At 40.3% G+C, this 26746-nt stretch overlaps 1 protein-coding gene across 1 annotated transcript; it reads right to left on the bottom strand.

Moving 5' to 3' along the window:
• Positions 1-1683: 1683 nt before the first annotated feature.
• LOC119882746 (galectin-9-like) lies at positions 1684-17515 on the bottom strand. The gene is made up of 8 exons (XM_038692983.1): positions 17360-17515; positions 14445-14533; positions 8294-8501; positions 7717-7836; positions 7392-7544; positions 6539-6627; positions 3095-3251; positions 1684-2355 (listed from the first exon to the last, which is right to left on the bottom strand). The coding sequence occupies exons 1-8, from the start codon at positions 17393-17395 to the stop codon at positions 2209-2211; spliced, it is 999 nt and encodes a 332-aa protein (XP_038548911.1). The 5' UTR covers positions 17396-17515; the 3' UTR covers positions 1684-2208.
• Positions 17516-26746: the final 9231 nt, after the last annotated feature.

Genomic DNA, 26746 nt, shown 5'->3' with positions numbered 1-26746 from the left:
ACATAGTCCCGCCCCTTAACAAATCAAAATTTTAAAAATGTGATAGGCATCTACATAAACGAATCAGAGGCCTCTCTTAAAATAAAGATCATAGTCTGTCACACCTTAGGGTCAGAGGTTACCCTCTTAAAGTGACAGAGCCTAATATAACAACACTTGTATACTGCTAAGCACCTTTTAACTCAAACGCAGAGGTTACACAATATATACAGTATATAACGTTTTATGCATTTGCTTCTCAACTGAGGTGGCCACCAATTTTATTAGGGTGGCCGGGGCCCCCCCTGGCGGCGCCACTGGCCAGAGGGAACGACCACTGACAGTCCGGTGCGCCGGTTCCACTGGCAACACAACCCATGGTAGGTCTACCAGAGGGGGAGCGGGGCTCTGGAGCCTACAGGGTGAGGGAGAGGATGGTTGGTGATCGTTCCCTCTGACTGGATGAAGCCCGACGCATGATCCATTATGGTACAGAAAAATAGAAATAAGTGGCAAAATAGCATATTGTCAATATTTTAGAACCCCCCCAAAATATCACAAATCATATTTTCAGGGGAGCTTAGGGCTTATTAAGAGGAGCCAAACTCCCTAAAAACCCTAGCTCCCCCGTAGATCGCATTGATAAACATATTTGGGTATTTTCTTAGATAGCTCAGGTAACCAGCTGCTTCAGATCAGCCCAAAACAAAATGCTTCATTGAAGCTGAGATACTTAATCTAGAAATTGGAGAATTTTGAGTGATTAAGTGGCTCCTAGGCAAAGCAATGTGTCACAACAAGGAGGTGTTTTTGCTCTAGTGAGTTTGAACCCAGCTTGACACGATCTTGCAAAACAGGTAGCCTACATTTTCTTTTCTTTCTTTTTTCATATGTGGCATATATAATAATAAGAAGAAGAAGAAGATTTCATATAATATAGTACTCACTTCTACAATCATATTCGCCACAGTTGATATGAGATGAAAACTTGGAAAGACTTGAAAAGAAATAACCTTATATAAAATGAAATATAAAAATATTTAATACTGACTTTTTGTTTCACACTGGACATGAACACAGGTCTTCATTGTTCAAAGTCAGGGTTTTGGCCCTCCATTCACTCCAACCACCTCCTTACTCAGTCTGTTCTGTTAAATATCATTTACCTACCTTTACCATCAAAAAGTGACGCTACAGGGCTTCCCCCACTGCGTTGACCTATGACGCTATATAGTTACAAACCGACACGATGGGTTCATATGTGACAAGTCGGGGAGTGAGAACGGGTTGTAGGCATACAAAACCGGTCAAAAATAGAACAAATTGAAACAAATTACAGATAAACGTTTGTTTTGTTTTTTCATTTTTATCTAATTATACCCAGACCGAACACACCTGTTATTTCTTAACTTTACCTCTAGCACCATCATCAGATCAAAAAAATCCATTTATCTGATACTCCAGATACCAAAAATACACCTACAAAATTAATGACTTTCCCATCAGCCTTTAGTTCTAATTTGCAAATATAAGCATGCTAACACTCTAAACTAAAATGTGTGAGCATTGAGCTAACCCCGGCATGGCTGTACTCTATTAGTCTTGTTTTTACATGACCAGGGTACAGTTATGTTTGACGCTTCTTTAACGTTTTATTGTTCATTTTCTTACCCTTTATCTAATAAGAAAGAATTAATCCACAGATTTGTCGAACTATATTTTAATTTTAATGTTTCACAAAGCATTAATTATTACAATTAGCCTGCACTTGTAAGCATTTTGTTAGAGATTCTTATAATTTTCAAATATTGGTGGAACTTTTGACAAATCCACCTTTGTTAGCTGCATTCAGTCTGATGTTCAGTAAAAACAAAGTGTTGTGTTTTTTTCTCAACTTATCCTCTTGCACTTAACTTACTACATTGCAGAGAATACTTGGACAAATCCCAGACTAAATTTTAGCTGAATGAACTTTTGAATGAACTATTAATTTACTGAACCTGATAACAATTGGTGGATTTTTCATTAAAGGACCAATATTTTCAAGAAATATATAGCATATAATAAAAAATTAGAATGATTATTTGTATTATGAATACACCAGACAAATAAACAAGATCCAAAGTAATGTAAAAGGAAAAAGGAAAAGGAAAAAAAATTAATAAATGCAATAGCTGTGGTCACCAAAACCATGTTGTGATGTCAACACCAGCCAGAGGTCCTGGATCTCTACACCATCACAGAGGTCAGACTGATGTCTCCATCAATCTCCAGGGTGTTAATGTGTTGGACGGGAGTGAAACGATGCCTAAAGTTGTGTGCCTGCATCCCATTGACAACAATCCTGAAGGAGTTATTCTCACAACAGATGGTCAACTGAAAGGAAAAAAAAGGGCCATTTAAAAATCACATATTTTGAAGACCTTCCCTCATAGCAGTAAAACTAACAAACTAGCCACAGTGTCTTTTTTTAAACTACCACTAGGAGTTGCCAAGGTTCCAAACATATGACATGTCTGGCTCAAGTGGGAAGCAGATCTCTCTTACTGAATCTTGGATTATTGATGCAAGAGACTACTACAGTCATGTACTGTTCTTGCAAGATGGTAGAACATATATGGTAGGAAATGTCTTCCATCTACTTCAGACACTTCTGGGCAATATTTTTTTCAAACAGTTCGAAGGGGAAATGTTGTAAATCTGTCAGATGATGCCTGAATGATTTGATCAACTCAAATTCACATGATGTCAATGTGATTTCTGCATCTACACTGATTTAGTGTACTGCAGAGGAACAATTTCAGAATTTTAAATGAATATATTCATATTTCTTATGTTATTCTCAGAATTTTGAGATTTATTTAATTATTGACTTATGCTTAGAATTGTGAAAACTCAAAATAACTCATGTAATTAACATAACACTGGAGTCAAAATTGTATCCCTGCACAATGACTGAGAGAGATCGTTTAACTATGCACTACACTATATGCTCAAGTGATAGAGATATGATGGGGTCTATCAACTTTCTCTGAACCCACTGTTGAAGTAAATGCAGGGATATTACCAGTGATGCTCCACCTACACCTGGTCAGTGTGTGGATGTAAAAGGTACCGTAAAAGGCTGTCCCCGGTGGAAGGGCATCCCTCCGCCGCGTTCCTCGTTGCCCCACTGTTCCCTTTGCTTATTGTTTCGAACCACAATGTTCTCACTGAAACGTGGATTGTAATGCAGAGCGATGCCAGACTGATGGCTAAGATTCACATGGAACCTGAGAGGAAACACAGAGGAAATAGTGACTACAATATGATCCTGCTTTTACAGACTACTACCTAGCCGGTGAAAAGGATTCTGTATTGTTTTCAGTGGTTGTGCAGGACCCTTGTCAAGTCTAAGAAAGGAGTTGTGTTTTTTTTTGTATTTGAATGAGACAGGAGGAGTGAAATAGTTTGGTGACCAAATGAATTGTGTAAAACAAATTTAAGCCCTTGCCGCTGATTTTCGCGAATTTGCATCATACCTCTTCCTTGCAGACTGCCTTTTGCAAGCCCTGGTTTCTCGTTTATGCCTGTTGTCACTAATTTGCATCATACCTACATCACACCTGAATATATCTTTTCTATGTTCTAAAGACAAATTAACAATCTTCACTTAATTTAACATCAGCTTGAAAGCAAATGAACACAAATCATTTTTTTTTTTTAATAAAAATTCAGGCGTTAAAGGGTTAAGTAAAAAAATGTATACGTTTGTTGAAAGTAAACAATGGAGAATTATTTTGTTCACTTTCGATCAATAAACGGAATTCCACAAGTGCTTTTTCCTTTAGTGGTGAGTTGCAAATCTCCAAAAAGACGACTTTTGAAGCAGCTGCAGCCGGAGGCTCCCTGAAATCAGCTGATGGCTGCTGCGCCACAAAAATGTTGAATTGATATGATGGAATGATCGATCAGTGACAAGTGATGTGAATAGCAAATAAAATGTACAGAAAAGTGTTAAATGACACCAGAAGATGAAACCAACGGAAAGCCAAGCATGTGGTGATGAACTTGCAACAGTGATGAACATGCGTGGGACCACAGCCGAAGGTGGGGAGCTGTTAAAATCACGCACTGACCAGGCGCGTGCAGACACATAAGGAAAAAGATCCATGCCCTTCTCTTTCTTTCGGTGTGTTGTTGCGTGTGTGGATGCAATAAATGCATACAAATAGTATTTTTTGCCGCGATCTGGTTACAAAAAGTATCAATGAAGTACTGGAGACGTTTCAATACTACTTGATACTGGGCTGTTTCGGTCAATACTACCATCCCTAATAGTAAGTCATTTTTAAATTCTACATATAGTGGCCTACACAAATGTCTCTAAGTCTGAAGCATCACAGAATATTCTCTATATAAATGATTCACTGAGGAAATGAAAATTTCAGTGTTGGGCCCATATTTCATGTTTTTGGATGATTTAGGAGTTTACTTATATGGGCAGCAACTTGAACTATGGTGTGTTATTAGATCGCTTAATTAAACTTGAGAAACGGTACCCATGTTTAGAATGAGTATTCTAAACAACAGTATTATGAACATGTGTCAAAATTTGCATGAGGGTGATGCTGTTCACCCTGTTCTGTGTTTTCCCCATATGTTGGGTTGCAGGTGTTAGCTGGTGATTGGACTGGAGATTGATGACACCCACTTTAAAATGGCACAGACCAATGCCGGTTCACTTGCTGTCGTGCTGTTTTAGACTGGGCTGTGCTGCTTAGCAATCGCTGATTCAATGTGATGATCTTCTAAAAGAGCAGTCCTGATAGCTGTAGGGATGAGAAGCCTTTTCTGCTGTTGTCTAGTCTCCTGTTTATGTTAGGGAGGTAGATAAGCTACCTGTGTTTTAATCTGTTTTCTTTTGTTGAAGGTATGGTTTGGTTTATTATTTTGTTTCCAACGCCCATTTCTAGCATGATTTATGAATAAATCCTGTCTGTTTTGGACTGTAGCTGCTGCTGGGTCATCTTTGCGAGAGGCGAAGTAGGGAAGTAATTTTACGCTGTGCTGAGACTTCCCCTAGGCTGGATGTAACAGCGGTCATTTCCTGCTTGGAGAAAAAACCCTGAGATTCATCCTGTCAGGCATGACCAATAAATACAGACCATCACCTTGTCAGATAATCCTTATCCTAGAAGATACATTCCCTTAAAGCCTAGCTACTACATTTGATATGTTTCACAACTCTACATACTGCAGTTGCAGTTAAAGGGCAAGTTAACGGTTCATGCCACCACATGATCTGGTTTTGCAACCAAATGTTGCAAAAGGGAACGTTACTGTTAACTGTTTTCAGTTCTCAATGTGCAAGGAAAAGCCAAGAATGAAACTTTGGTGCTACGTGTGAAGGGCAGAAAGGCTGCCCCCATATCAGGAACTGTTATGTGACTAGCCGTCATCCACAGAGATTCAGAGGAAATCTGGTTCCTTCATTTGAAATGTAAGAGTTTTCAGCTGAGGGCCTGGGTGCTGAGAAATAAAATCCCTGCAGCTTGTTTTACTGGCAGTTTTGAGAGGACATAAGAGTAGTTTCTGGACTCGCATAGCAATCCATTTTCAGTTTCTTTTCTGCTACTGAATGTATAAGTAGATGAGTAAAATGAATACTGTTAAACTCATTTAGATTTTATCTAAGTCCACAGGTTTTGGTGATTTTTAGAAAGCAGCATTAACACCACATAAAACAACTGGATGTGGTTTATGTTCCCATACCATAAATTAGATTCTCTGTAATTGTTTTTAGAAGCCTTGCAGCAAGGTTGTGATTTTAGTTACCTCTTTTCCGTGGCAATTTAACCAGTTTCACACAGGCATACATTTAATAAAGTACTCCCTGAATTATGCATTGCTGATTTAAATTGTTATGTAAAGTTCATAAATTCACAAGTCACTATGTATCTCCTTTGTGTTTCAATACTAAGCGATTGCAGCAATATGTGGTGCACTTTATTCAGTTCAGTTTGAGCATTCAATGATCAAGATTTCTGATGTATGATGTTAACTTACAAAAGACCTATGACCAAATCCTTGTCAGTATGAACTAATAGCTAACTAGTTGTATGGTCTAGGGGAAGATGTGTGGCCTAAGAGCATGCAATCTAGATTCAAATGGACATTCTTGGGACAGATGTATGATCTCTGTATAGGTCAGTGGGCAGGAAAGGGCTACCATCTGTCAGAGTGTGCTAGTATTCCAGCCAAATTTACACAAGGCAATTTCAGCTGTTCTCTTGTAGAAGTTGTACAGGGAATTACAAACAACTTGGGTAGTTACTGGCTGGCTGGAAATGTGGCGCAAACAGTTTGAAAGCGTAATACATTGCAATCAGTGCAAATACTGTATTTATGGTAGACTGTTTTGTATTGTGTCTTTTATGGGTTTAATTTAATTCCTTATTTTCTTAACTACTCTACATACACAGTCCTCAATCTGGAGTAAAAAAAAGTTATATTGTTTCTTTTCAATCATTTTTGTTTTAAACTGAAATCCAGTTAACAATTGATAATTAAGTCAGACCTTGTGGCACTGGGGTGAATAGTCCCCTGGATAGTGATGGTCCTGCCAGGTTGAAGTCCACCACTTATGATGTTCCTGTATGGAACAGCCTGTACAGAGATGGAAATGGAATTAATTAATTATACAAATACACTCACAATCTATTCATTTTTTTAAAATCTAAGAGTATCATTAATTTGCAAAGCAGAAATGTTCAAACTTCTGCTGGTTAGCTATCCCTCCAGACAGCTGTTCTTTGAAAAAGCATGTGAAATGAAATACACTTGCTGTGACATCACTGAATGTGGTGTGGCCAGAAAAGTACCATTCTTCAAAGTTCAATTCTGTAGAGAGCAGTGCAGCAGTAGTTACTTTTTGTAAACTGTAATCTGGTACAGAAAAGGGGTGTTACAGGCTCTAGTGTGATATTCAAAGGAGGTTTTGGTAGTTTGAAGACATAGTAGTGTGGATGTGAAGTAGTGACATCATATAGCTTCACTTCAGTGGAGAGCTGGAACAAGTTTACACACAATATAAATGAGATGCTGTCAGACTGAACAATAAAGAATAATGTCTGGGAAACATACTTATCAAACCATGGTCTAAACAAAGAAACATGGCTCTGTAGTGCACTGTATGCCATCACACATTGGTTTATGTGTGAATGTATAGGAAGTGCCAAGTGTTAAACTACCCATATGCTTCTTTAGAACAGAAACCCCTTCCCCCCCACACTAGCGTGAAGTCAATATATTTGTGTTTCTTGAAAATTGTGTGAACTCACCCTTTAACTCTACAAATAAGGTTTGGCTGCCCTCATAGCAGCTCTGTTAAATGTCTGTAGAACTGTAACTCCACCCTACATGGTACTCACAGCCATTGCAGGAGGAAATCCAGGCTGCGAGGGAAATCCAGGCTGTGAGGGAAATCCAGGCTGTGGGGGGAATGCTGGGAAGCCAGCCTGGGTCTGATAGGCTACATGTGAAGCAAACGCAGGCTGAGCAGGAAATGCCACCTGTCCAGGGAACTAAATACAAAAGGAAACCCCTTTAATCTCATTCATCTTTCTATAGTATACTCTAATATTCTAATATACTATATGTTGACTTATCTATGAGGTTTGGGATTGTTTGTGACTATACAGAACATGAAACAATTAATGCCATACACCTTTTTTGCATTCATTCTGGCATCCTTACCATAGAGTTCTGGAAGGCAATGGAGGAAATTTCAACTTTCCCGCCTACAGAGATGGTGTTCACCTGGTGAAATGGGATCCGATGTCTGTACTCCATCAAAGGGATGCCACCGACATTCAGCTGGAGGTAGAAAATATGGAATTATGTCTGAGCACAAAATATTTTTCCATGCACATATGTACATATTTCGTTTTATTTTTGTATTTATTTATATTACATCTTTTAGAAAAATTATTACCATGCAAAGAAAGTAAAAAAATCTAAGTTTGATTGGCCGAAATTGTGGCTCATTCTAACACGTCAATTTGAGTGAGAGTGCAGGAAAAGGTTATTATATTGTTCTTCGCTTAAATTTCTGTAAAAAATATAATTTCAGTGCAGGCAAAGGAAAATATATCTGTGCTCAAAATTACCTTTTGCACCCACATAAGAGACACAAATGTAACTACTTCACAACCAGGATGTCTAAACATAGTGAAATAACATCTGCTTGAATTAAATGTCTAGAATTGTGTACATTTGTCAGAATGATACTCTAACATGTAGATCATTTCTCAGCAGTTTTGGCCCTACAGACCTGGTAGGAATCGCGGGAGACTGTGATGAGCAGGCTGAAGCTAGAGCCAACAGGGAACGGAGAGTTGGTCTTTCTCTCTTCAGTGCCCCACGCTCCATGCTGGAAGGTATTGGTAACCACATAACCAGGGTGACTGTCATACCGTGGGTTAATGTGGAGAGCAATGTCTGCATTGCTATGTGAACCACACTGTAAATTCACATGGAACCTGGAGAAAAACAGAAGTCATCATTTAATAGTAGATTCTGTAGCTTTTTATTATTATAAGAACTTAAATAACAAAATGCAGCTTAACGACTTTTTTTCTGCCTTGTTAGCCCGGCAGTAAACTATTTATGTAGAGAGCTATGGGACTTTAGTGTAGGGGAGACAACAATTTAAATAATCCCCAAATAATGAATAGCAGGAAATGACCTTAATGTACCCCCTGGTTTTAATCACCCATGGCGGTGTGGAGCAATGTTTTGGTGATACACAGAAATCTGGGGTCTTTGGGCCAATATGCAGACACAGAAACTTGACCAGTAACATGTGAGGTGTTTATTTACAGAAGGTGAAAACTTACAAACAAACAAACAATACATAAGAAGGTGATAAATCCATAAAAGTCCCACGGTGTACATCCAAAGGACAAGAAACTAGGGGTATAATCTAGAAATGACATGACGAAACAGCGATACAAACAGCCATAAGCAGTGGAGAACAATGAACACGTCATGAGGTTAAACTGTAACAGGTGATACTATATCATAAAACAATGGACGTAGTGTCCGTGGCATAACCCGTTGGTTTCTGAAGAGCCGTTTTGAAGCAATATTATGTAGCTGCAGTACCAGAGGCGTCAGTTTCAGGATCGCCGCAATCCTGGCCGTGTGTGCGATGTGCTAGCAGGCAGGTTTAACCTCCTTTGTGTTGCTGTGCGTTACCACCACCACTTCACTAGATGGTGCTGTCGCAAAAGAACTACGGTCCTAGAACTGCGCTCTCAGGATTGCGGCGATCCTGAAACTGACGCCTCTGGTACTGCAGCTACATAATATTGGTTTCGAAGCTCATTTTTGGCAGAGCTGGCCGTGGCCATCTTGGCAGCGCGTCACTCCTGGATAACCAAAAATGGGCAAAGAGGCGGGTCGTGGGTGGAGCTGAGGTGACTGGTTTCTGAAACCACGCCCTCCGGGGGCTTGTGTGGTTGGCGTTTTGGTAGCCTCTGGCTGCACCAGCTTATAATGTTACTGGAGGTAAGTTAACTTGAAACTATACAACAACATTTAGTTATTTAGATTATACTACACAAGTTTTTTAATATATAAATGTGGTAATTTGCTACACTAGATTAGGCTATGTGGAGATGTTAACAGTTAACGTTACCATGAATCACCATTTATTGCTATGGCTACTTGACAGCTGATATTACATTGTCTGTCTTCAAAGGACAACACAAAAACATTGACTATTCTTATTGACTGTCATCTATATATCGAGGTGTTGCTCCCTTGTTCCATTTTCTCTCAAATATGTGACACCTTGGTGGCTTTTTTAATTATGCTAATATTACTTATTGAATTTATTGTTCCCACATAATGGTTTCCAGGACACCTTAAATAAATGAAGTTAAATAAAACAACAATTCAGTCAGATCTTTAGGCTGGGATGTGTTTCTTATACATTGTGTGGCAGTGTTTTAATTTGTGTCATGTACAGTATCTCACGAAAGTGAGTACACCCCTCACATATTGTAAATATTTGATTTTATCTTTTGAACACTGAAGAAATGAGACTGTGCTACAATGTAAAGTAGTGAGTGTACAGCTTGTAGAACGGTGTAAATTTGCTGTCCACTCAAAATAACACATCACACAGCCATTAATGTCTAAACCACTGGCAACAAAATTGAAAGTGAAAATGTCCAAATTAGGTCCAAAGTGTCAATATTTTGTCTAGTCATTATTTTTCAGCACTGCCTTAACCCTCTTGGGCAAGAGCAGCAAAGTCCACATAAGGAGGTGGATGGGGCCAAGTTACGTCACATCATGTTACGTAAGGTATTCAACTTAGTGTTTTCCTAAAGCTAACCAAACTGAGCCTCGCTGGTGACGGCATGACTGATAAAGGTGATGCTTAGATTTTATTTGCACCTGCCCTCCACAGACATTAATGGGAACGATTGGCGTATCACCTGCACACAGTTTATAGTTTAAAGGTGACGTTTCTTGCACACAGATTGATGAGACCAGGATGAATATTTACCTTTCCTTCACAGAGCAGATGGAACAACATACAGTACCTCCACTGCCACGACTGAGCCTTTGGATTATTTATTATTTATTATAGTTAACAAACATCAATCAACAATCCTTCCCTAAAGACATGCAGCAGTTGTTAACGAAGCAGTCCAGGTACACTGGGAAACGGGTCTCCACGTATGTATGCTCACGTTTTCCTGTACTGATTGTTATTTTATAGCATCAATGAATATTTTAAAGCAGTATGACTTATCTGTGTTCAAGGCAAAGCAGCGTATGAACGACATCCTGAATAATGCAGGCACACAGGAGGAAAAGCCTTGAAACTCGTGGTTAGGACAACAGCCTCCCACTATTAAAACGAAATGAATGCAGACACAAACACCACTCTGTAGGATGAAACCAATCAGTGGTTGCAGTTTGCGGGGTCCATGTTGGGGAACAAAGATCAGCGTAAACACTCTTTGCCTCTTGTTATGACCCTGGGGTCATATTTTGTTGTTTGTTTTTCTCTCCTGGCACTGTCAGCTGTTCTCCTCCATTAGAGTGTGTGTGTGAGTGTATGCAGGTACTGGAGAACAGGTGGACACACTGGATTGGTCCTGTTGAGCTGATTGGAGCCTCCTGATTGGGCACCTGGATGACAGCAGCCATCTTAAGCCCTACTGACAGGAACTCTCCCCTCTCTCTGCCATTCCCAACCTGCCTGAGGACTGTGTGTTATGTCTGTGTTTATTGTACATAGTGAACGGTTGTGACTATATTCAACTTAGATTGTAAGTAGTTTATCGTGGTCCTTCTGATTGTCTTATGACAACCTGGTTTTGTTGGCTTTGCCATTTTTGTTGCTATGAAGCAATTTCCTTTGTCGTAGCTATATTGTGTCAGCTACTAGCAGTGAGTAGGAGTGAGAAGCCCTTTTTTTTTGTTTGCACTGTTTTTGGACTTAGAAGCCTAGTTTTAGAGCTTTGTCTTTTCTTTACCTTTTGGTTTTGGCCTTGTTTGGGAATGGGAAGAGTGGGAGGCCACACATTTACGTTACATCCAGGACACCCCTAGACCTTGGGACGTAACACTCTCCACTCTGCAGTCATCCCACAGGAGACGCTGCAAGCACTGATGGACCCTGCTGTAACACTTCCCTCCCCCTCCTGTCTCCTGAACATGAGTCTATAAGGGCGCTGATGGAGCAGTTGGATGCTGAGGTGAGAACGTGATTGTGTCTGAGTGAGCTTTTTAAACCAGGAATTCTTGTTGTCTTCTTTGTAAAGTGATGAGTGCAGATTTTGGGAAGGTGACTGGAGACAGGAGCAGATGGTGCTGAACGCAGTTTTAATTTAAAGAAAACACTAAACACACATACGTACAGTGTTCAATCCCCGGCTCCTCCAGGCTACATGTCGAAGTGTCCTTGGGCAAGATACTGAACCCTGAATTGCCCCTGGTGGCTGTTCCGCCAGTGTATGAATGTGTGTGAATGTTAGTTTCTATTTGAGCCCTTATGGTGCTTTCAGACCAAAAGCGAAGCGAGCGTTCGGGGCGGTGACTTTACATACAAAGTCAACGCAAAGACACGTAGAGCTGCGATCTCCTGTCGGGCGACGCGAAGGCAACGCGAAGGAATCCGCATGAGTTGAATATTTTCAACTCAAGCGAAGAAGTCGCATGACGCTGAGTCGCAATAGCCTATCAGTGTCGAGATTGTCCGTACATCACTGAGGCTTCAGAGCGTTGTGTAGAGAGGACCAGGCAGAGCGGAGGATTGAAAATCTGCTGGTCAGCTGTGAGCTGCTAAACTTGGGGGAGAGGAGCAGGGAGCAGCGCTGCAACCAATGGAGAAATAAACACCCGTATTTGGTCGGTTTCTGCTCTGACAACTACGCCGATTACTCGCGGGAGGAGCTCAGAGTTAACTGCTTTTATTAAATTAGCTTTTTACTTTAGTTTTTGGGATTTCAATGTTGAGTTATCTTCACTGGAGCTTCTCAGCAGCTTCCGTGCACATCCAGTTCCAGTGTTGTTGTTAGCGTTGTTAGCTCTGTCGGACTACGACTACATATTTATATAAAAAACGGACAAAATTGGACATTACTGGGAGAAAAGAAAGCGAGGAGGTTGAACTACCTGGTGAGTTCAGAAAACATATGTATGTAACTTTATTCCAGATATCATTGTACTTTACTGTGACCAAGTTAGCATAGCCCTGATCGATCCAAACTCCATTCAGAAAACAAACATCTTAGAAGTTGTCCTGCTGTCTTGCTGACAGACCTGACAAAGCATGAATTCATGTTTAACAAATCTGCATCATATTGTAGTTATTTTGGCATCAGTTTAATCAGTTTATTGCTATTTAATCACAGCAAAATGTTTACTTAGGGTTCATACAGCTGTAGTAAAGGTGAGTTGTGTTTATTCACGTTATCGCGTTAAAACCGCCTTCTCGCGTTGTGTGTGAACACTTGCCGCGAATGTACACAGGCGAGGAAAGCGGTGCGAGGCGCGGTTGGTCTGAATACGGCATTAGGCTCAGTATGAATGTGTATCACTGGTGAATGCAGATGTAGTGTAACAGCGCTCTGAGTGGTCGAAAAGACAAGAAAGGCGCTATACAAATACGGAGCATTTACAAAGTGAGGCATCCTTTATAGCTAACTTTATATTTTACTCCCTGCAACATTTAATTCTCATTTATTTTCCTTCAATAGTCACAGTGTGGTTCAGATGTCCCACCTAGTGCCAGACAGCTGCAGAGACCTGGAACACATCCTCAGTGTGCTGGACGTCTGTATCTGATGGCATGGACTGACGTGGAAAGGCCTTCTCCCCTTCTGTTTACTTTTATATTTAGTTTAATGTTGTCCATACGTGTTTTTTATTCACGTTTTAATAATCTAGAAATTATGGCAATACATTCTCCATATATTTCCACTAATTTTGTCAGATTCCATCTGTCAATTCCATGGACAATATATCAAAAAATAAGGCTGAACTCTTGCTAAGTCTAGTATACATTTAAAAGTGAAAATGCTCCCAAAATTGTTTCATGGTTCACATAAAATGTTGAAAAATAATGAAAGCTCCAAGGACATCTCATTTCTTAAATGCCTGTTTCATCGACTCCTCTCTCCTTGACCTTAGTTGCTATAAACCTTGTTTTGCAGATCTTAGGTGTTTGTGACTCCTCTGTTGCCCCCCTTAGCCAGGGTCATAAAAAAACGGAAACAGAATTCTCGCTCTGAGAGGCAAGTTGCTGCGTGCCGGTGGAAATGTGAGTCAAAGATGGAGAGAGGATGTTGTTGTGTTGGAGTAACATTAGGAAAAAAGTCTTGCTAGCAGTTCCTCTAATTATACAAACTCCTCTCCATCTTTTCCACTGGTGGAGTGAAGAAATTCTCAATATGAGACAATACAGAGAACATATGGTTACATTGTAACCATGGTTACAGTGAGTAAAGAGGACTTTCAGGCTGCTCTGAGACACGCTCAGATGAAACTAAGTGATTCAATGGCAGCACAGTTGCTTTTATAGGTAAACAGACAGGTGTGACCGGGCAAGCTGGCGTGAAATATCCACGTAGATCTTAACTCGAGACGATCAAAACATATTAATCTTAAAATACATAAATCATACATAAATGTTTGTTCCAACTTCTGCTTACAAACTCAAAATCTAAATAAGCCCTTAGGTGAAAATATAGAATACTTCTCTTTTCAAAAGGATCTTTTTTTATGTCCCCTCATGGGGTTTTTCACATGTTTAGTCATGATATGTCAGTATAGATGTACGTAGATGGCAGATCAACAACTTATGGGCCAACCCATGTAAATGAAGAGCATGTAAGGACTAACAGCTGTAGAAATACAGGAAAGCAAAACTGAAATGATGATGAAGAGGGGTGTCTGACCTATCGGCTCCAGGCAGGACTCGTCCACTGATGCTGATGGACTTTCCCTCCTGCAGACCACCATGGATTGATCCAGTGAAGGGGATTATCTAGAAAGGATATGATTTTACATGTCAATAGCTTCTTTTCATTCAAACTGCTAATATATATTTTTGCAAGTATACTGGAGACAATAAATGAAGCCTGTGTGTTGTCTCCAGTCCTTTTTAGTCCACACCTGTCAGAGGTTAGATCTGGAAAGGTTTCTAAAAAGATGGAAATGGATCAACTTTGCTCCTTCTGTACATACAGAAGCCTAAACCTAAATTATACTACCTATATTTTTGTATACAAACACAGAATATCATAATCTCTGAAAGAACTTAAGTATTGAAGATGTTAGTTGAAACTAAAGGAACAACCCAGTCTAAGACAGAGATACTGTCGAATTGTGGCAGACATTTAGTCAGCTAAATGACCTCTCCTAGGAGAAGGAGACAGGGGGAGTGGGAAATAATTGATATTTAGATGCATCGCGATGCGGACTTGGACGATTCTAATCGCTTAACAAATGTCAAAAATCTATCATCTAGAGGTTAATTTATAACGTAATGTTGACAGAAGGAAAAAGGCGGAACTCGGAAATGCCGAAGTGCAGGTGCACACAACGTAGACATGTGGTTCTCCCTGTTTACCACAGACAGGCAATTGAGTGAGTTACTGCTGCTTCTGAAACTTTACATGATTAGTAAAGTCAATGTGTAACTCAAGTTAATGATTTTCACCTCCACACTGTGCAGCGCGGTAGCTTAGCGAGCGTCCTCTGCTCCTTCTTCAGAGGACGGCTACGTGGCAGGCGGTGAAAGCGGAGGAGCAGAGGAAAACATGAGCGCTACGCTTCAGTCTGGCTGTAAATGAACAGTGTAGGTCAGTGTGTCCGTTTATCAAAGTCTGTTGTTTTCCAACTACTAGAAAGGCAGTTAGCGCTAGAAAACTTCTCCTCTTCAGACTGCGGTCTGGAAGCTGAGCAGGATGTTATTTGGCTCCATTCATCCACATATCGAGGACACAATGAACGAAATGCTGTTTCTAAAAGGCCCATGGTGCTCAGTACTAGATAACAATAATCAACTTACAGGACAAGACACAAACATGTTACTACACTATAGGAGACAAAAAAAGGAACAGATATATTAAGGTGGAGTGAACGTGGTTTGGCTGGATCGTTGTAAAGTGCTTAGTTCAACCTGTATCTGACTATACTAATAACAGCAGCCTCATAAATAAAAATAGCAACAGCAGAGGTCAGTAATAACGCTGTAATAATGTAGTAATGCTATGCAATGTTAGCTACATCTATATGAAGTAACATTAAATAGCTGCATTGGATTGTTACAAATACTTTGCTTTAAAAGTACCAAATAGTCAAACAGTGAGAAAAATACATCTGTATCCTATTCAATTTACAATTGCATCTTAGCCTCATAATCGTAATGAGGTACCTAGAAATTCCCACCCTTGAGGTGATGCATCTTGATGCATGCAGTAATGCAGTAATTATCAAGATTATGTTTTCACTATCAATCTAAAAACGCAACTTGGCCTAGAGTCAGAATTCATTAATTATTTTAATACATTTAGATACAGAGCCATATTTCTGTCTTTAGTTTCGAATCCAAAAACAATACAGGAAAAACAAAAAACAAATAATGGTCCTTTTGGTTGTTGCAAAACTCCTTTTTTTGTTTCTCCGTTTGATTTTTAATGTGGTTTCCACTGTAATGGATGTCTCCCCTCTCTACCAGCAGGTGGCAGTATGAGTCGTTTTTTGTTCACATTTGATACTGACTTTTTAGTTGTTTTTTTAATTAATTCATTTTTTATTTCTTGTCAATTAATATACACACACATGTTTACGGTTTTATCTGTTTTTTTAATTTGTTTTTTAACACACACTTTTGCTGTTTTATTTACTTTACTTTATTTAATGAAATTAATTGCTCTTATGTAATTTATTTGTAGCTTTGGCAATATTGTTGTTTTACATTTATGCCAATAAAGCTGATTTGAGTGTGTTTAAAGCCTGGTTCCTGTTTATGTTAACTTTGTGCCAACAAGTTTGCAGGTTATTGATACAGATTTATTAAATTCTGTTACTGTCATTTGGTATCATATTCATCATTCTCCCTCAGCTTAGAGCCCGTCCTGCATATTGTATAACTGAAACATGGAGATCACAGCTGCTCTCACATTTCTGAGGAGATGTCTCACATCTTTCCTGTCCCGTTACACTCTAGTGATTAGAATAGGCTATACAACACTCTCATTATGTGTCCAGAATCCTATAACCCTGACACATTTATTCTACATGTGTGGCATACGTACTTTCAATAAACATAACATACCTACATTGTAACATTTCAGGCCTACAAGCTATTGGCCAGGCTGATATTTCCGCTTGTGGCTACTTTTTGAATTTCCCTTTGTTAGTGGCTACAATGTGAATCAGACGTTATGGTTTCAATATGATCCATATTTTGCCTGTTTTCCTCCTGTCACGACCTCTTGGACACGTTAATTCTCTCTAAGGATTTCTCAGCCAACAATTCAGATTTAGAAAGCAGCAGTCTGTAACTCTCTTTGTCTCGTTTCACACTTCTCGACAAGATTATTATTAAAAGCAAGTCGCAGAAAACGCACGATTAAACTGCAATAGCGCCTGAGCTGAAATTAAAGGATAAAGCTGGTAGTCTGTAGCCTATATCGTTTTCCTGCGTGGAACTTTGCCGACCTGATCTTAAATTATATACGAGCCAGTAACGGGCAGGGCCTCAAACAGCCTGAGCAGAACCTGCCCCCTCTGCAAGCCGCTCATCACTCCCTCTGTCTGGAAAATAGGCTAAATCCTTCAAAAAACACAAGTTTGAATCACTTACTGGGTTATAAAAAGGTGACTGCTGATTAAAAGCCATTTCCGAAACTGACTTGTTCAGGTATGCTGAGCTGCTGGCAGTGTGATCTGGACTCAAAATGGGAGAATTATCACTAGAGCAACGTAGTTATTTCACAGATAGGTTTCGATTTCTCTGCAGGAGGCGGTGTTTACATTGCGACACAGTTTACACACTAGAATGATGAAAAAAATGATACTGTTACAGGCTTGCATACTAGGTGAAACTGTTTCAGTTCTATCAAGGATCAAGGAAGTCTATCATTATAGTAGGGGAGACGGGGTATGGTTGTAACACTTTTTGGTTCAGCAGCTATAACTCACTGAATTGTTTTGCTAGAGTTAGTAAATTTATCTATAGAATAAACTTACTTAAAAGTATACTTAATAAATACTAGGGCTGCAACTAATGACTATTTTTAGTCGACTAATCTGTTAATTATTTATTCAATTAGTCAACATTGTTTTTATTATTATTTTTTTCGTCAACCCCTAACCTTAACCCTAATTAAACCATTTATCAAATTAAATATCTTTCAAGTGAATTACTGATCTCCAACACACAACCTAACTAGCTAATGTTACCCTTAAGTGAATGAGGTTTACAACAGTATCAACTCCAGGAGGAAACAAGGGAAGAAGACAAGACAGCATAGGCTACTCCGATAATTCACTTATTTATTTAAACTTTAAAACTTTTAACTGTAACAAAGACATTTGCTTTGGAACTAATATAAAAGCAAATTAAAAGCAAGTACTAAAACCACAACTGTACACTAACAATATAATGTCTATTTAGAACAATAAAGCAATAGTCCCCTTTCCTACTTCTGTAGTTTATTTTTCAAAAGTGCTTATAGGTTTTAGGCAATAACTCAGTGGAGAATGTTCTGTGGGCTACATCACGAGCCAGATGTTTCTTGGTTGTAACATGGGGAGAGTTGTAACAACACCAATTCCACCAAATAGAGATAAGATAGGAGTTAGGTGATCATTTCAGTATTTACCTACTTCTTCCTCGATCAGGCATGGTGGTTATCAAGTCTGGAAAGAGGCACATTCAGAATATATAGAGAAAAAACTGATTTTGAGGTAAGAAACTAAATGTTTTGACCAATATTATTTTTTGTTTAGTATCTATACTATTGCAGATAGAATTGTTTGATTTATATTAGATTGAAATATAGTTTCTCAGGCAACATGTGATGCATTCTTTCCTTTCTAATTTCAAACCACAATGGTAATACAGCTAGCTAAACATTGGCTGACAGGGTGGGTTGTAACGCTTCTTTAAAAAGTGTTACAACTATCACCAATATTGTTGTAACGGATTAGTGCGCATGCGCCAACGTGTATGCAGCCTGTTGCAGTTGCTCCATCGTTCGTCGTCTTATTTCTAACTTTTTAAGTTTCTTTTTATTTCTCACGTGTGTGTACTATAAGTCATTTAAACTACACTCTCTCAAATCATGCTAAGTGAAAGAGTTTTGGTAAGTCACGGCACCGTTGCGTAGCAACAACATGGCCGCTTTGTTTACACCCGGGACCAGCTGATTGTGCTGAAGCCGACCGGGGCGCCCAGGCCCACAGACATCCCCAATGAAATCTGGAGGAGGACACACGGAGGATGTAGAGGAGGAATGAAACGGCGAGGGAAGAGAGAGGGAGAGGACATTTAAGCCGTGTCTCCTCTCTCTCATCATGGGCAACGTGAGGTCACTGGCAAATAAGATGGACGAGCTAACAGCGTTAGCCCAGAGTCAGAGGGAGTTCTGGGAGTGTAGTTAAATGTGCTTCACGGAGACTTGGCTACACTCGGATATTCCTGACCACAACGTCTCCATCGACGGCTTTCAGACTGTTCGGGCCGACAGGGACTGCACCGAGAGCGGTAAGCGTAAAGGCGGGGGGCTTTCCGTTCTAGTTAACAACAGACGGTGTAATCCCGGCCACATTACGGTTAAACAGCGTATCTGTAGCCCGGACATTGAACTGCTTGTTGTGGGACTCTGACCATATTATCTTCCACGGGAAATTTCACATGCCATCGCTGTAGCTGTTTACATTCCGCCCTCTGCCAACCCGACGTCAGCGTGTAACATCACCCACACCGCCATTGCTGAACTCCAGACTCAACACCTGAGTGCCCTCATAGTGATCTCGGGTGACTTCAACCACGTCACCATGACCAACTTCACCCAGTGTGTGAGCTGCCATACTAGAGGGCAGAGGACCCTGGACCTGCTGTATGCTAACGTTAAGGATGCATACAGCTCCCCCAGCTTGGACAGGGCCTCTCCCCCTCCCCCACCTGTGACCTCTGTGTGCTGCTGACCAGGTGAGAAGACAGCTGTGGAGACTCCACTCTAATAAGGCTGCAGGCCCTGATGGTGTTCGCCCCGGGGTGCTCAAAGCCTGTGCCCCCCAGCTATGTGGAGTCCTTCACCATGTCTTCAACCTGAGCCTGAGTCTCCACAAGGTCCCTGTGCTGTGGAAGACATCTTGCCTCGTGCCTGTGCCAAAGACGCCACGTCCCAGTGACTCCAAGGACTACAGACCTGTGGCACTGACCTCCCACATCTTGAAGACCCTGGAGAGACTGGTTCTGGATCAGCTGCGGCCCATGGTGAGACCTCTCCTGGACCCTCTCCAGTTCGCCTGCAAGCCCAGATTGGGAGTTGAGGGCGCCATCATCTTCCTGCTCAATCGTATCTACGCCCACCTGGGTTGCGAGAAGTGCCTGTGTGCAAGACAAAGTCCCGGTACGCCAAAGAGTAAAGTGGTCTGTAATATTCTTGTATAGGACTGAATATGTAACATCTGTAGTAAATGTAACAAATGTGGGTACTTTGTATAAAAATTTGAGAACTCAGAATTCAGTGAGTTATAGTTGCTGAAGCAAAAAGTGTTACAACCATACCCGGTCTCCCCTACTTTAAACCATTACACATTATTAAAGCCCCCTCCAGTCAGTTTTAACTGCCGTTTTTGGTGAACGTTCTTTCTCAAACAGAGAATGGGGGTATGGTTAATAGTCGGACATAATACATTACCATGACAACCAAAAACTGACCGCTGGAGTGTTCACTAATGATATGCTCTCTACACTGTAAAGTTTAGTACACTTTACTGTCTGGCAGGAGTAGCTGTTACTTACCCATGATAGAAACTAATGTGCACGTATCAGCTATTATCAATCATACAGTCGATGGTCCTGTTTTATAGTGCGCTTACTTTACAGCGAGGGTGTGGGGGGTGCCTCCGCCGATGTATTGGTAAAACGGCCGTCGGTAAAATACATGTTGCAGACTGCAGGTGAAAGTGCGACGCGTTTTCTGTCATCTGTCCTCCAACACCGCACGCACAAATGCCATAATGAAAATGAACAGCACACTAAACCAAGAGGAGGAAACTAAAAAATAACATAAGACCCTCTGTTAGCTAACTTTCTGAAATAACTATGCTAGCTAACTACAACTTAGTTAACTTAGCTCACTAAACTAGAAAGACAAACCAACAATCAGACACAGAGAGACATACCTACTGTAAGTAATAAGTAAATTACATGATAAATTGGTTAGCTAGCTCACAACGATGTTAACGGTTTGATGCTTTGACTTAATGAGGCGTGACAGTGTGACAGTTTCTTAACGAGGCATGACAGTGCGCCTGCGCAAGCTTGGAGAATGACGTATGATTAATTGAATTGCTATAGTCATATGACACCACCCTGTTTTAACAACTAAGCAATTTTTGCAACTTTGAGCACAAAATTAAGCTATTTGTCAAACTATGTGGGTAATCAACATTGTAAGGAAATATGAAATATCATAGAAATGTCAAAATACACTGGAGGGGGGGCTTTAATAACTTTTTTAAAGCTGGGTCTCCGACATTGCCAGCGTTGTGTTGGACAGATTTGTGCTGCGGTGTTTATGAGAGAGAGAGAGACGAACGAGAGGACGTGCTGCACGAATGTGCTACGGCGCTGATCTGCAATCAAATAAGATTTTACATGGGCCTAGTAAAGTAAAATAAAAACTAAAATCAGTAGCCTATGTGGCGTCAGCGTGGATATTGTGGCGGGCCACCACAAATAAATGAACGTATAGGAAACACTTCCTTTCCTCTGTCTCTGCATCTCTGTTGTTGCTGCTGCAGTAGTCTGAGTAACTGGGACCAGGGCGCACCGTGAGCGTAACTGTCCGGCTGGCTGCCACCGCCAACCCCACGGGCACTTGTGGAGCTTCTCAACCCCGAATACGTTTGAGCACATTTTCGATTGGCCATCAACTTTGGTAAAACTGCCAAAATTCAAGTTCTACACGACGCTAAAGTTAGCATCTGATTTGTAGCTTCCGATTCAGCAGTTAAGGGGAAAGTGAAAGTTAACTGACTTTTGCACCTCTTACTGCTGTGAAAGCTGTTATGCATTTTAGGTAAAACCTTAATGCTGTCTGAAACAGTTTTTTAGATTTGAAAAAACAAATTTTATTTGTGAAAATGAAAAAGGGCAATTTCACTGCTTTTTCTCCACATGCAGACCACATTAAATCAAATTTGTATATCCTTAGGTCTAACAAAAAAGAAGTGTGTGTCTGTGTGTGTCAATTATTATAACTACTGAAGACACAGGTCCATATAACACATCATACAGTACACAATACAAGGAAATACATAAATACAATACACACAAAATTCCATATTAGCCTAGGACAGAGGTCACTAATAGGCGGACCGCGGTCCGGATCCGGACCCAGCCGCCGTCCTCTCCGGACCGCCAACCTACAGCACATTTATTATTGAGACTTACTACCTCGTGACGGAGCGTTTCTATTTTAACCCGTGCAGCTTTTCTAGCCTTTACTGTACTGGTTTAGAGGACCAGGAAACTCACAGACCAATCGCATGTGCTCCAATCGTCTCATGTGACGCTGCTCAGCCAATCAAATCTGTGCATACCGATGCTTGCGAGTCGAGTCCGCGAGATTCAACAGAGACGTTTTGGAAACACACCCGAATTGAGGAGACGAAAGATAAAAGAGATTTCACATGACTTTTAATCAAGAATGTACAGATTTTTACATGTACATTCCTCCCACGGGCAGTTCAAAACCAGAATATCTCATAGATCTCCAATATGCTAGCTGGAGCTCACGTTTCTCACTGAACAACAGAAAGTAGGAAAGTGGTAGCTCTGTAAGAGGAAATGAAAGAGGAGGCATTACAGCTGTTCATTTGTTATGATGTGTTGAGTGTTTATTATAAAATTGGTTAAGACTACACTTCATCACTTCAAGTTACACTTTTTATTAAATTTTTTCTAAAAATTAGGCACTTTAGTTTACTTAAATTTAGAATTTATTATTTGAATAGTTATTATTTATTATCCCTCTAGTTTGATGTGAAAACTGACTGAAATATTATTTGATTTGACAGTCCGTTGTTGACTAAAAACATGTGTTGATACAACTATAGGTTATAGTACTGAATGATAACGCAAGTTCGTCGTTTTGATGTTCCGGACCTTTGCTTCAGGAAATTTTCTCTAACTAGACCTCTTTGAAATCTAATTGAATACCCCTGGCCTAGGATATGCAGACTATTGCACCAATGTCGTCTTAACTTAGAAGTGTATCTATAACAGCTTTTCAGAGGACTGACTAAGGCTTCAATTATATGATTCTCTGACTTGTCCAGGCGACACATAAAACTAAACATCAGTTGTCTTAAGAGTGCCTACCAAGTTGGCTACTCCAGTAGACACAAACAAATAACCAGCATTATGCCACCTAGGGACACGAAGCAGCAGCCTCATTGCATCATTATATGCTACCTTAAGCCTCTGCATACTCTTTTTCTTATAGTTAGACCACAACTGAGCAGTACAAAGCGGTGTAATGTAGGTTCTAAACAGAGAGAGCTTCACACGGTCAGAACACATGGAAAACCTCCTTATAGGCACATTAGCTGACGGTATAGGTCTTTGTCATCCGTCCAGTCATTAGATATGACATGACTGAAATATTTAACTTCCTCACACACAGCAAGAGGGCTATCTTTACACTTTATGTCATAATCAAGGCCATACTGAGAGCACACCTTCATCATCTGCTGCAGCCCAGCACTATATGGACATAGCAGGACCAGGTCGTCTGCATACATAATATGATTAACAACAGTGTTGCCCACAAGACAGCCAGTTTTTAAACTATTTAGCTGGTCTGATAATTCATCCATATAAACATTAAAGAAAATAGGAGACATAATTCCTCCTTGTCGCACTCCATTACTCACATGGAAGGGAGCAGATACAACATTGTCCCATTTAACCAAAAGCGTTTGATGGGCATACCAAAACTTTTTACAACAAAAACAAAATTTAGGGGCACCTCTATCTAGCAGTTTTACAAACAAATGCTCATGATTAATTCTATCAAATGCCTTTGAAGCATCAATAAAACATAGGAATATAGATGTATTCAGGCTTATGTACCTGGACACAAATATACACAGGTCAGTTCCATGCTTTCTTTTGAACCCAAACTGATTGTCGGTAATAACGACATCCATTTCTAGCTGTATTAGTAGTATTCTCTCCAGTACCTTAGATAAGATACTGGTTAATGCAATAGGTTGATCATTTTCAATACTGTTGAGCTAGCCTTATCTCTCAGCACAGGCAGTAACATTACAGACATAATAGCATTTGGCAGGACACCATGAACCAGACCACCATTAAAGCACATGGAAAGCAAAGGGCAGAGCTTATGGCTGGCATATTTTAGATGTTCTGCAGCACCATGAATATCTGCTGCCCTAAATATCATATCTGCTGAGAAATCAATATGTTCATCATTGATACTAACTGTGTTACTTTTAACACAATTAAACAGGTCACAGTAGTGCTCACACCAAAGCTCAGCTATTTTTTCTGGGCTACTAATACCTTCAATATCAGCCGGTAGGGATGTTTTATTGGTATTCATTACTTTGACCTTTTGCCAAAAGTTATTATTCTGTAGCTTTCTTGCTAATGAAAGATTAGATTGAAATGTAGTTTCTGTCTCCACCAGCGGAGACAGAAACTACATTTCAATCTAATATTAATCAAACTATTTTATCTGGAATATGATAGATACTAAACAAAATCTTGGTTAAAAAAATTACTTTCTGACCTCAAAATAATTTTTTTCTCCATACATTCTGAATGCACCTCTTTCCAGCCTTGCTAACCACCATCCTTGATCGGGGAGGAAGTAGGAAAATACTGAAAGATCACCTAACTCCTATCTATCTCTTATAACTGGTGGAATTGGTGTTGTTACAACTCTCCCCATGTTACAACCATACCCGGTCTCCCCTACAACACAAGGTTGCATAAGGAAATTCTGTGGCTCAGGAGATAGAGCGGGTTGGCCGTGAATCGGAAGCTCGGCGGTTTAATCCCGGCTCCCCCAAGCTACATGTCGAAGTGTCCTTGGCAAGATACTGAACCCCGACTTGCCCCTGGTGGCTGTTCCGCCAGTGTATGAATGTGTGTGAATGTTAGTTTCCGTTTGAGCGGTCACAGCACCCGCTCTGGTGATCTGTCAAACGTCCGCCGCTCTTTACTCCAAACTCCTGCTATCTTTTCCTGCCTGCTTCTGTGTGGAGCCTATTAACAAGAAACTACAGCATGGACCATACACTAAACAAGGCAGTTCTCAACAATTCTCACTTTTCCTTAAGTTCCTGTGTCCTTTAGCTTCACCAGCCTTCGTGAGGTCATCCACACCTTAATCATTCCCAGGAGCACACTAGTGCATGTCGTAGCTCACATTGCTTAGGATTAAACAAACTTCAGCAGTGGAAGAAGTTGTGAGACCCAGTAGCAGTTTCACAGACTGGGCCTATTATAGCCCTTCCTGCAGTCTAACTTCTTAAAAAACGTTTTAAATTTAAAGGTAGGCCTACTGTAGGTGGACATAAAACCTTTCCGTAAACTTGATCATTTTTAATTCCCTGTTTGGGCTGTTGGGTTTTAAACACGTCTGAAGTGTTTTTTCATAGAGAGAAAAATATACAAATGTGGAATAACGTTTTTCCTGAGCTTACTTCTTTGGTGATTACCTTAAGCTCACTCTCAAATGGCAGTGACACACTTCACAGTAAAGCTGACATTTTGGGTGGACGTATTGTTCACATAATTATTCAAACTTGTTCCTCTTCCTTACTGATTAAACAGGATGTCCTAGGACAGGACCACAAATTGAGGAAGTAAAGCAAATACCCACCTAAAGGCCCTTATCATATTAACTGGTGCATGCAGTGCACTATGTATTTCAATAGTGTATAATTGCTGACTATGAAAGTTTATGTTTATATTTGCTATAATTCTAAGTACTTTGTTTTTCACCTGTTTTCTTTTCTGGCTTATTGCTGAAACACGTGTTACCTCTGACAGAAATACAGTGATTGGAAAAGAAAGACCGGGTTTTGGATTAAAGAGCTGCAGCCCATAGACGATCCCCTTAGCCCGATCAACTGGACCAGGTACTACGGTGGTGATTGCTCAGAGGAGAGGAAAGAGAACCAAGATAGGAGCCATGTTGGCCCAGCTTGGACTTAATTCTGGTCTGGATAGAATGTGACTCATGTTGGTCAAGCAACAAAAATCAGAGACTTGCCCCATCAACATCCTGGATCAAGCACGTGTCGGGTGGTGTTCCGAGCTGTCAGTGCAAGATTCGCATCAGCGGGGGTCCAAAATGCTTCATCTTCACGAGACCGCAGATAGTTCCCAGAAGTCCTAGGCGGGCAACTGAAAATGAGCGAGAAAAACGACAAAACTGCGATTTTAAGCAATTTGTGGTAATTTATACAATAAATGTGTTGATTTACAATATTTGTACAGCACACTGACACGTGTGTACTTGTTGACATTTTTTGGCTAACCTGACATTGGAAAGTGTGTTCCTCTTGAAAATGTTAATTGATCTTAATGACTAATGAAATCTTTATGACTTCAGATAGAACAGACAAGTGACTATCAATGATTGTCATGTATGAATTCAATAAACCTCCAATAAACTCCAGAAAACAGCATGTTAAGTGGTTGTGTCTGTGAATTGTCTTACAATAGTCTACAGCACGGTTTATTGTGCTGTGTGGAGATGCTGCTGCAGTCGGTTGGAAAAAGGAGTACGGATGTTTGGTTTCCCAGCTGACATGGCGAGGAAGAAACAATGGTTGACTCGGGTCAACAGGAGCAACTTTACAAAAGAGGCTAACAACACAAAATATGTGAGGTACGTTTTCCAAAATGTTTGGTTTATTAAAAACATCACTGCAGATCATCTTCAGGCTCCTGAACCCCCTGTGATTCCTGAAC

The sequence above is a fragment of the Micropterus salmoides genome, unplaced genomic scaffold (genome assembly GCF_014851395.1).
Source record: "Micropterus salmoides isolate LMB-PRFRI ecotype aquatic unplaced genomic scaffold, ASM1485139v1 Ms_hic_scaffold_3, whole genome shotgun sequence".
NCBI lineage: Eukaryota > Metazoa > Chordata > Actinopteri > Centrarchiformes > Centrarchidae > Micropterus > Micropterus salmoides.
Note: the sequence above shows the minus strand (reverse complement) of the source record. Positions and strands in the feature narration are given on the sequence as shown.